Source organism: Marmota marmota, unplaced genomic scaffold, assembly GCF_001458135.2.
Source record: "Marmota marmota marmota unplaced genomic scaffold, marMar, whole genome shotgun sequence".
Taxonomy (NCBI): domain Eukaryota; kingdom Metazoa; phylum Chordata; class Mammalia; order Rodentia; family Sciuridae; genus Marmota; species Marmota marmota.
Window position 1 is genome coordinate 56,202,398 of NW_025999968.1, and position 12,042 is coordinate 56,214,439.

General features: G+C 36.7%; 1 protein-coding gene across 2 annotated transcripts in view; it reads left to right on the forward strand.

The window, feature by feature from the left end:
- Positions 1-5,084: 5,084 nt before the first annotated feature.
- Morc3 (MORC family CW-type zinc finger 3) overlaps positions 5,085-12,042 on the forward strand; it is a 30,423-nt gene continuing 23,465 nt past the window's right edge. The window contains exons 1-5 of one of the 2 annotated variants that reach the window (XM_015478751.2): positions 5,085-5,157; positions 7,282-7,414; positions 8,179-8,393; positions 9,058-9,205; positions 10,840-10,987. In XM_015478751.2, coding sequence (XP_015334237.1) covers positions 7,383-7,414; positions 8,179-8,393; positions 9,058-9,205; positions 10,840-10,987 — 543 coding nt within the window. In that variant the 5' untranslated portion in view covers positions 5,085-5,157; positions 7,282-7,382. The other variant, XM_048803652.1, reaches the window with a different exon arrangement.

A 12,042-nucleotide genomic window follows, 5' to 3' on the forward strand; every position in this document is an offset into this window, starting at 1 on the left:
GATGCATGGTATTATCTCTACTCCTTTATATTGTCTAAGAGTTGCCCTGTGACATAATATATGATCTATTTTTGAGAAGGATCCATGTGCTGCTGAGAAAAAAGTGTAACTGCTTGATGTTGGGTGGTATACTCTATATATGTCAATTAGGTCTAGGTTATTAATAGTGTTATTGAGTTCTATAGTTTCCTTATTCAACTTTTGTTTGGAAGATCTGTCCAGTGGCGAGAGAGGTGTGTTGAAGTCTCCCATGATTATGGTATGGTGGTCTATTAGACTCTTGAACTTGAGAAGAGTTTGTTTGACGAACATAGCTGCACCATTGTTTGGGGCATAAATATTTATGATTGTTATGTCTTGTTGGTGTATGGTTCCCTTAAGCAGTATGTAGTGTCCCTCTTTATCCCTTTTGATTAACTTTGGCTTGAAATCTATTTTATTTGATATGAGTATGGACACTCCTGCTTGTTTCCGAAGTCCATATGAGTGATATGATTTTTCCCAACCTTTCACCTTTCAGTCTATGTATGTCTTTTCCTATCAAATGCGTCTCCTGTAGGCAGCATATTGTTGGATATTTTTTTTGATCCATTCTACTAGCCTGTGTCTCTTAATTCATGAGTTTAAGCCATTAACATTTAGGGTTATTATTGAGATATGGATTGTTCTTCCAGCCATATTTGTTTATTTATGTTACTTAACATGGTTTGTTTTTCCTCCGTGATTATTTTCCCCCCTTTACTGTCCTACCTCCCACTGTTGGTTTTCATTGTTATTTTCCATTTCCTCTTCCTGTAATGTTTTGCTGAGGGTGTTTCGAAGAGATGATTTTCTAGCTGCAAATTCTTTTAGCTTTTGTTTATCGTGGAAGATTTTAATTTCATCTTCCATCCTGAAGCTTAATTTCGCTGGATACACAATTCTTCAATGGAACCCATTTTCTTTCAGCGTTTGAAATATGTTGTTCCAGGATCTTCTAGCTTTCAGCGTCTGTGTTGAAAGATCAGCTGTTATCCTGATTGGCTTACCCCTAAATGTAATCTGCTTCCTTTCTCTTGTAGCTTTTAAAATTCTCTCCTTATTCTGTATGTTGGGCATCTTCATTATAATATGTCTAGGTGTGGATCTCTTATGATTTTGCGCGTTCGGCGTCCTGTAGGCTTCTAGGATTTGGGATTCTGTCTCATTCTTCAAGTCTGGGAAGTTTTCTCGTATTATTTCGTTGAACAGATTGCTCATTCCTTTGGTTTGGACCTCTATACCTTCCTGTATCCCAGTGACTCTTAAGTTTGGTCTCTTTATGTTATCCCATATTTCTTGGATGTTCTGCTCATGGTTTCTTAAGAGTCTCGCTGAGCTGTCTGTTCTTTTCAAGTTGAAATACTTTGTCTTCATTGTCTGATGTTCTATCTTCTAAGTGTTCTACTTTGCTGGTAGTATTCTCATTTGAGTTTTTAAGTTGGTTTATTGCTTCCTGCATTTCTAGGATTTCTGTTTGTTTGTTTTTTATAACCTCTATTTCCCTGTATAGTTGATCTTTTGCTTCTTGGATTTGTTTATGTAATTCATTGTTGAAGTGATCTTTCATTGTCTGATTTTGCTGTCTAATGTCTTCCTTGAGACTCTAGATCATCTGAAGCATGTATATCCTGAATTCTTTTTTTTTTTTTTTAATATTTATTTATTTTAGTTTTCGGCAGGCACAACATCTTTGTTTGTATGTGGTGCTGAGGATCGAACCCGGGCCGCACGCATGCCAGGCGAGCGCGCTACCGCTTGAGCCACATCCCCAGCCCAATCCTGAATTCTTTATCTGACATTCCATCTGCTGCAGATATTACCTATTCTGAAGTTGAGTTGACCTGCATTGCTTGTGGTCCTTTCTTTCCTTGTCTTTTCATACTGCTCGCGTTTCTTTCTGCTTGGTGAAACTGTTGTGTTATTGAATTTTCCCCCTATATATTTATGTTGCTCTTGTATAGTTGCAAAGTCTCCCGTGAAGGCGCGGGTGGCGGCTGTGCTCCTTCTCCAATTGGGGTGATCTGTCTATCACGCCAGCGGGCCGCTGGGCCCCTTCTCCGGTTCGCGTGGTCTGCCTACCTTGCGGGCAACGGCTGGGCCCCTCCTCCAATAGGGGTGATCTGACTACCACGCTGTCAGGCCGCTGGGCCTGTTCTCCAGGTTGCAGGTCTGCCTACCTTGCAGGCGCAGGCGGCGGCTGTGCCCCTCCTCCAATTGGGGTGATCTTTCAACTAGGCCAGCAGGCCGTTGGGCCCCTTCTCCGGGACGTGCGGTCTGCCTACCTTGCGGGTGGCAGCTGGGCCCTTCCTCCAATTGGGGTGATGTGTCTACCACGCTGGCGGGCTGCTGGGCCTGTTCCCCCGGTCGGTCGCAGGTCTGCCTACCTTGCTGGCGCGGGCAGCGACTCTGTCCCTCCTCCAATTGGGGTGATGTGTCTACCACGCCGGCGGGCCTCTGGGCCTGTTCTGCCGGTCGGTTACAGGTCTGCCTTCCTTGCAGGTGTGGGCGGTGGCTCTCAAAGGATATATTTTTTAAAAAATATTTTTTAGTTATACATGGACACAATATTTTTATATTGCTTATTTATTTTTATGTGGTGCTGAGGATTGAACCTGATGCTTCTCATGTGTGAGGCAAGTGGTCTGCATCTGAGCCACAACCCCAGCCCAAAAGGATATATTTTTATTGGTACATTATAATTATGCATAATAGTAGAGTTCATTATGCTGTACTTGTATATGTGAATAGCATAATTTGATCAGTCTCATTCCCTAGTACTTTTCCTTCCCCTCCCTCCATTCCTTCTTTCCTTCCTTCCTTAGGGCACTTAACCACTGAGTCACATCCTCAACCCTTTAAAAAATTTTTTATTTTGAGACAGGATCTCACTACGTTGCTTAGCCCTTGCTAAATTGTTGGGGCTGGCTTTGAACTTAAGGTCCTCCTTCAACATTCTGAGCCCATGGGATTACAGGTGTGCGCCACCATGCCCAGGTAGAATTCATTTTTCACTGCTTTCCTCTTTGCTTATATGAATCTCTTAAGAATTAAGTGAGAATTGACATTCCTACCATCACACTCTACCTTACATTTAAATTCCTAGTATAGTAGCATGGACCAGAATACCTTTTTTTTTTTTTTTTTTGGTACTGGGGATTGAACCCCAGGGGTGCTTAGCTGAGCTACATCCCCAGCCCTTTTAAAAAAATATATTATATTAGAAACAGGGTCTAGCTGAGTTGCTAAGTGCCTCCCCAGCTGCTGGGATTACAGGCATCTGTGCCCCCTCACCTGGCTCTGAATACCTTTTTTAACTCTAGACCTCACTTCTTATGAATATATGAAATGGAGCAAAAATAGAAGGACTGATCTCATGGTGGTTATGGTGGTTGAACTAGTCTTTGTCTCTTTGTTTGGTATCCAGAAGTTTTATACCCCAAGGCCATGCCTCAGGGTAAAATTTAGAATGGGTGAAGGTTGTTTCATTCTTATATAAATGGTAGAATTGGGACTGAAAGATCTAAGCACTGGCATGTTCTCATGTAGATTAATTTGAGAAAAAGCTTCTTGTACAAGATATAAATCTGGAAATTGATTTTCTTTAGAAATTTATGGTATTGTTCTTAAGAAAGTCTTAATTATATATATTCCATATTTTATAAACATATACTGTAGAAAGTCCGAAATGCATGTTTTCTAATTTGAAAAGCAGTCTTTACAGGATATGATTTTTCAAATGTGTAGTATTTCACCTAATGAGTGGTACTGAGGACTTTGTGGATCATCTGAAAGCAAGTGTGGACAAAGGAAAAATTGACCTTTTTCTGACACCTGGTGGCAGCAACTGAGCATTGTAAATGTCCTTGGCTTGCTTTAGATTTAATCTAGTTTGGGGAACTCTTAACACTTACCATAGTGCTCCCTATTCTTTTTGTTTTTCTTCTTCAAATATGAGTAAATTTGTTCAAAATGAACACAAAAAAGATTGTATGGAAATTCTCTGCATAGTAAAATTTTCAACCCTCAACCTTTTATTATTTATTTATTTATTTAAAAAAATTTAAAAATATTTATTGTTAAGTTTTAGGTAGACACAATATCTTTATTTTACATTTATGTGGTGCTGAGGCTCAAACCCAGTGCCTCGTGCATGCTAGGTGAGCACTATACCACTGAGCCACAACCCTAGCCCCTCAATCTTTTATTTTTTTAAAAAAGATTTAAAAATTTTTTGTTGTTGTTGTAGATGGACACAATACCTTTATTTATTTATTTTATGTGGTGCTGCGGATCAAATCCTGTGCCTCACACATGCGAGGCAAGCTCCCTCCCACTGAACCACAATCCCAGCCCCTTAACCTCAACCTTGTAAAACCATATGTACATTTTTGTACATTTGCTGTCTACATCATTCAGGAAATTAAGAGAGTTCCTATAGTATGAGGTTAATCGACATATTCTTTAATAAAATAGTATCTTGAAGGGGTTGGGAGTTGTGAATAAAATCAGACTTAAAAGCCTTGGAATAAGAATGGTCTGTTGCATTGGAACTAATATTTGATATTGTTCGAAGAATTTCTAGATGCATACTGTGCCAATGTCACACAATTGTAATGAACCTAAGAGTTATAAACCAAGTCAAAGGGTCCAGTAGTGACTGTTCAAGAGACCATCAGAAAAACCTGTCATGAAGCAAGTTCATTAGATCCAGTACACTAAGGAGACCCTCTCCCACACAATTGTGTTTCAGAGTAGGATGATTAGGATGTTTATAGGATTTTAGGACCTTGGCTGAGTCATTTTAAGGTAGGTAGCCGTTGGGGATTGGGCCATTGTGGATGGATACAAGAAGGCAAGGGTTTTGAAACAAGTCTTGATATGTAAGTTGTTTAGTTGGTTTCCAAGAATCTTCTGTGTTGTATTTCCCAGATATATCCTGGAGCTAAGTCATTTTTGTACAGCCTCAGTTTGTTTCACACTAGGACAAATAAATTATATTGGATTTTGTTCTCTTTTAAAAGTAAGATCTAAATTAATTTACATGAATCATTGGTTTGTTTCAGCTTTGCCCGAAGTTTTTACATACAAATTCTACTAGTCATACTTGGCCATTCAGTGCAGTTGCTGAATTAATAGGTATGTAAATTGACATTTCATATATTATCTGTTGCTTGCACTTACAGTTTTAAAACTTTATTGAATAATAATATACGAGTGTACTTCAAAAATTTTTATCTTTAATAATATTAGTAGTAAGGCTTACCTAGCATAACAATTATGCAAAAGGGTGTCAAAATCACTGTTTAATTTTCCTTATAATATTACCCAAGTATTTCATAACATTTAGGATTCAATTTGCTAAGTTTGTACAGTGTTTATATTGAAAACATTTTCATTCTGATTATCAAAGTTAAAAATGAGAATTATGCTTCTCAATATATACTGAGTATATAATAGAGAATGTATATAATATATAGAATGGATTCGTTTTTCTGGTGTTATGAAGATTAATATGTTAGATTTGTGATAATAAATTCTTGCTTCATCCAAAAGATAGGATGAGCAGGGTCAAGGATTTTTATATATGTATGTACGTACGTATGTATGTTTTGCTGTATGGGGCTTGAACCAAGAACCTTGTACATGCCAAGCAAGCACTCTACCCCAAAGCTACATTCTTGGCCCTCTGTTTTTGTTTTGAGAAAAGGTCTCACTAAATTGTTGAGACTGGCCTCGAACCTGCAGTCCTTCTGCCTCAGCCTTCCTAGTCACTGGATTATAGACGTGAACTACCACATCCAGCTAGGATTTTATTTTAATAGTGTTGTAATGAACATTAAAAGAGGCAGGGTTGCAGTCAGATTTGCATTATGGGGTCATGATTCATGCAGATGAATATTTTTTAGGATTTTAGTATATGTTTTAAAAATATAGTAAAAGGACACTTTATTCTTAGGTATAATTAAATTCCTTATCAAGGAAGGATCCACGTGCAAGGAAAAGAAGGACTTTTTGAACAAGCACTTTTCTTTGTTATAGTTAGGTTTTTCCAAGTATTCCAACTAACACATGTATTTGGGTGATTCCCCCCCCCGCCCCAATTCTTGGAGTGGGTTTGCTTTAACATTGTAGTTCTTATTTTTATGGCAACCTGTTCCCATGACTTTCATGGCACTGTTTGGGGTATACCCCATTTTAAGTTTTTTTTTTTTAATTTTTTTTTAGAGAGAGAGAGAGAGAATTTTAATATTTATTTTTTAGTTTTCGGCGGACACAACATTTTTGTTTGTATGTGGTGCTGAGGATCGAACCTGGGCCGCACGCATGCCAGGCGAGTGCACTACCGCTTGAGCCACACTCCCCAGCCCAGCATTTTAAGTTTTTAATAAAATAGTATCTTGAAGGGGTTGGGAGTAAAAAGATTATTTAATTCTAGGCTGCTTTGTAGGCAGATAATTGAAAATATCTATAATACCTATAATAAGGTCTTCAAAATATATTTTGATTGGTTAAGGAATATTCAGATGAATCACGAGTTGATTTAATTTCTGGTACCATTAAAAAATCTTGGGTTGGGGCCGTGGCTCAGAGGTAGAGTGCTTGCCTACTATACATGAGGCACTGGGTCTGTTCCTCAGCACCACATAAAAATAAAATAAAGATGTTGTGTCCACCTATAACTAAAAAATAAATATTAAAAAAAAACTTTTGTTTTTAAATGTATTCCTTTATACTTACATGGTCTAAGAGAAATGAGTTGAGCTAAACAAGGATGTTAAGTATACAATAATAGAAATAAAAGCCAAAGAAACTTTTGTTAAACTGACAAGGGCTATGACTGTAGCTTATATATATGAATATGTAGCTTAACAGAAAATGAAATTGACTTTTCATTTATTTAATAAATGTTATGTACCTTCCATGTTAATTCATAGTGCTAGTTGACACTCAATTCTCAGTTTCCCTTATGATAGCCAGGCTGATCCTTTTCTTAATCTTCTCTGGGTTCAGTGATGTTTTACACTAATTTAGTGTGACAGGTACCAGTCTTTGCTCTATACTTAATATGAAGAGCTGTAGAAGGGATTAATTCTGCAGTAGACAATGAATATAGTTTCCTGTTTCCAAACCTTATGAATTCCTAAAAATTGTAGCTTTTAAAGTAGTCCTAAATGTGGTAATCTGTTGCTTGTTAAAGGATTGTTCTAATTGTTCTTTAAAATGCAAACTCAAAATTTCTCAAAACCTTTTGTGTCCCAGATAATGCTTATGATCCTGATGTGAATGCTAAACAGATATGGATTGACAAAACAGTGATAAATGACTGTATATGCTTGACATTCACTGATAATGGGAACGGTATGACATCAGATAAATTACACAAAATGCTAAGGTATGTAAAAATGTGCCACACATCTGAAGATCAAGGCTTTAAGTAGTTAAAAAATTCAATGTGTCATACTTTGTATCCTGTTTTGGTTTTTTTAAACATGAAATTTCATACACTCAGTGTGAGTGATTGCCTTCTGACCATATTTCTATTAAAACTTACCATGGGGGGCTAACTTTAAATAGATTGAGAGATTGAGAAAGCAGCATAAAGTAGTCCTAAGGTCTTGGGCTATAGGATCAGAGAATAGGATGCCAGTGTGAATCAAATGTGTCTGAAATGGAAACAGACTGTAGTATAGATACAGGGTAGAAGAAAAATTTAGAAGCATAGTTCTTTTGTTATCCCTTAAATGTTATGCTGCCAAAAGGTTTAGTTGATCCCATCATTAATCATATCACAGTAGGCTTGCTGAGAACAAGAGAATCATGAGCACTTAGAGGAAGAGGTTCATGGGGTAAAATCTCAAGTCCCAGGACCCCAGATTATAACTCGGCCAACTAATTGACCAGGATGTGCCGGCAGCGAGCTACTGTATTAGTACCTGTAATTCTTACACCCCTGTGATATAGATTTGATTTCCTTTGCTTCAGAGATGGGAAGATACATCAAGATAGATTAAAAGTAATTTGCCCAAGATGATATAGTCAGGAAGGTGAGGCCAGCATTTGGACCCAGGCTTTTTTAACTTGGTATTATACTTGCTGAATTTGAAAAAATTGAAGATTATGAGTGTTTATTTTTTAAATTTTTTCTTTTTCTTTTAGCTTTGGCTTCAGTGACAAAGTCACCATGAATGGTCATGTCCCGGTTGGATTGTATGGGAATGGCTTCAAGTCAGGTTCTATGCGTTTGGGTAAAGATGCAATAGTTTTTACCAAAAATGGAGAAACCATGAGTGTGGGCTTCTTGTCTCAGACCTACTTGGAAGTCATAAAAGCAGAACATGTTGTTGTTCCAATAGTGGCATTCAACAAACACCATATCCTTTTGATTTTGAAATAGAAGCTGTGGCGAAACTGAAAAAAATATTGGGAAGCATTCTACCCTTTTGCCTTTCTTCAGATTCTTGTTTTTTAATCACACCTATTCCAGTTTTTGTCTGTGTCAACTGCCTTTAACCCTACACCTGAAGCTCAGGGTTTGTTCTCTTTATTGGAATTGTGCTATGGAAATCCTGAATGTTAAGGTAGTTACATTTAACGTTAAATTATTTTCAAGGGCTGGGGGGATAACTTAGTGGTTATTGTGAACCTAGCATGAGTGAGACCCTGGGTTTGATCCCCAGCACCATAAAAATAAATAAACAACTTTTTCCATAGCTCTCCTTTTTATTTTAGGTTAATTATGGGTTAGTAAAGACTTCTGTGGTATGACTTGAAAATTTTGCTAATGATTATGAAAAGCAAGATAACTTTAGAAAAATTTTCTGACACATTGAAATATTGGAAGGCATTAAATTAAATTAGTAATAATATTAATAAACTTAATTTTTATCCTTTCTGATATTCATTTGAAATCAAACTGTCATTTTAAAATTTTGAAAATACTTGAGAAAATATTTTTCTGCTATTTATTAAAGTTAGTTTACATACTATATTTGTGAAAAGCATGTTGGTGATCTGAGTCTTTAACCAAGGACATACGTCAGATGATTAATTTAGCAGAATCAAAAGCAAGCCTTGCTGCGATTCTGGAACATTCTCTGTTTTCTACGGAACAGAAATTACTGGCAGAACTTGATGCTATTATGGGTAAGAAGGGGACAAGGATCATCATTTGGAATCTTAGAAGGTAAATGTAGACCCCAGCTAGTTGGTGACCATTTGGGAAGTAAAGTACATGTTTACGGTTGATTTCATTAAGTACATTCATTATTACACAAAGAAGAAATACATGGAAAGGTAATTTTGGTATAGTTAATGATTTATCTTTCTCAGGATATTTTACTGAAGTCACTTTGGCTTCAATTTGAAATACTAGAAAAGAATTCCTGTTTATGCCACTCAATCTCCATTAGCACTCTATTTTCAACCATTCTGCCTCTCTTCTCAAAAAAAAAGAAGAAGAAGAAGAAGACAAAAGTCCCAGGAACAAGTTCAGCTTATAGAAATCTTCCATTTTTGTCCATTAAAGCTAAGCATGATCTAGCATCATAGATGAGATTTTTTTGTGTGTGTTGCTAAACTTTATGATTCTTTATCCATTCAAGGATAAAAATATTTGTAAATAAAAGCTTTAAAATTTTTTTTTTTTTTTTTAAAGAGAGAGAGGAGAGGGAGGGGGAGAGAGAGAGAGAGAGAATTTTTTTTAATGTTTATTGTTTAGTTTTCGGCAGACACAACATCTTTGTTTGTATGTGGTGCTGAGGATCGAACCCGGGCCGCACGCATGCCAGGCGAGCGCGCTACCGCTTGAGCCACATCCCCAGCCCCAAAGCTTTAAAATTTAAGAACAATTTGTTTCATTGAGATATCTAAAGATATACTGAACCATAGGAATAAAGCACAAATAGCAGTAAGTCTAAAGAACTTTAAAACTGCTTTGAGCCAGGCATGGTGGTGCACACCTGAACTACCAGTGACTTGGGAGGCTGAGGCAGTAGGATCACAAGTTCGGGCTAGCCTAAGCAAACTCAGCAAGACCCTGTCTCAAAATAAAAAGGACGGGGGTGTAGCTCAGTGGTAGAGCACCCCTGGGTTCAGTCCCCAGTACTGAGGGGAAAAAAAAAAAAAAAAGTGTGCTTTTTGATGGTGTGGGGGGGTCATAAATAATAAAATTTGTGCTTTTCTGACTTATTGAATTTCCTTTTTCTTTTTTTTTCTTCTTGCTTTTACTTCCTCGTCCTTCCTCCTGGATTTTTTTTTTTCTTTTTTCAGATGTATTTCCATCTGAGTTTCTGTTAGAGGTTTCAGAAGATCATTGTAGATTTTCATGTGCAGTTCTAAGAAATAATAGAGCTCATATACCCAGTTTTCCTAATGGTAACATCTCACAGTAGTGCTGTTGATCGTGGCAGGATATTGTCATTGATGCAGTCTAAGTAGAGGACACTTTCATCATCACCAGAATCCCTCATGTTGCCTTTTTATAGCCACACCTACATTTTCTTAATAACTGTCAATCTTTGTTCTGTCCCCTTTCTATAATTTTTTTTCATTTCACATAGTGTTATATAAATGAAATCATACAATGTAAAACCTTTTGGCTTTTTTCACTAACGTAATTCTCTTATCGTTTTACATTGCCACCAGCAATGTGTGAGTGATAGAGTTTCCCTAATCTTTGGAATTCCTTTTCTTTTATACTTGTCCCTCTCATGAAGTCTACTGGGTGTGAGTTTATTTTGTTTTTTTCCTAAGGATAGTATTTGATGCTTATCTTGTCTGAAGTTAAATTTTGCTGCTTTCTGAAAATTACTTTTACAGCTACAAAAATGCGACGGAGTTTGATTTTGAAAAGGATAAATATGACATCAGAATTCCTGAGGATTTAGATGAGGCATCGGGGAAGAAAGGGTACAAGAAGCAAGAAAGAATGGACCAAATTGCCCCTGAGAGTGACTATTCCTTGAGGGTATGTATGCAGCTCTCTTCATGGAAATGAGAAAGTCATGGAGTAAAGGAATTATTAGCAGACTTACAGTACCCCCTGTTTTTCTAAAGGTTGGCAGTGATGTCTATAGGAAAGCATTGCAGAAAGAACTGATATATAAGTTTTCATTGGCCCACTGGTTGTTTCATTTGCTTAGAAAACCTTGTAATTGCAAAATCATCAGATCTAACAGTGCTTAATAGTTTTTACTATGTGCTTAGATTCTTTGAATTGACGTTGTTGGAATCAGCATATTTTATGATGGCTGTACTGATTTTTTAATTTTTTTTTCGAGGTGCTGGGGATTGAACCCAGGGCCTTGTGCATGCTAGGCAAGCACTCTATCTACTGAGCTACATCCCCAGGCCTGTACTGATTATTTTATCAAAAAATACCAAAATGTTTTAAACCATTTTTTTAAAATATTTTTTTTGTTGTAGTTGGACACAATACCTTTATTTTATTTATTTATTTTTATGTGGTGCTGAGGATCGAACCCAGGGCCTCGCATGTGCGAGACAAGTGGTCTACCACTGAGCCACAACCCCAGCCCCTAAACCAATTTTTATAATACTATAGAATACTCACTATACCTTAATTATCATCCTGAAGAGAGTATATATTAATATAGTTTTATGATAAATATCTCTTGAGATTTGACCTTAGAACTGGCTTTGATTTTTTTTGTTTTGTTTTGTTTTGTTGCTGGGGATAAAATCCAGCACGTGCAAGGCAAGCATCAGCCCACAAATGGGTATGTTTCTAGACTGAAGAAATGAAAATCTCAATTTAACAGTGTTGATATAAGAATATTAAATTTCTTAGTATAAGACATGATAATAATGTTTTTGGTACATTTTTATGTGCTAAAATTTTATGTGTTAAAATTATGTAGTAACTAGAAGCTGAGAATCTGTTCGACATTTACATGTTTTACCATGTGGTTTCATAATTATAAACCTATCAATTACTGTAATCTGAAATGTATTATTCCTGTTGCTGTGGGATGCCATAGCTGTTTAAAAAATCTTTCTCAA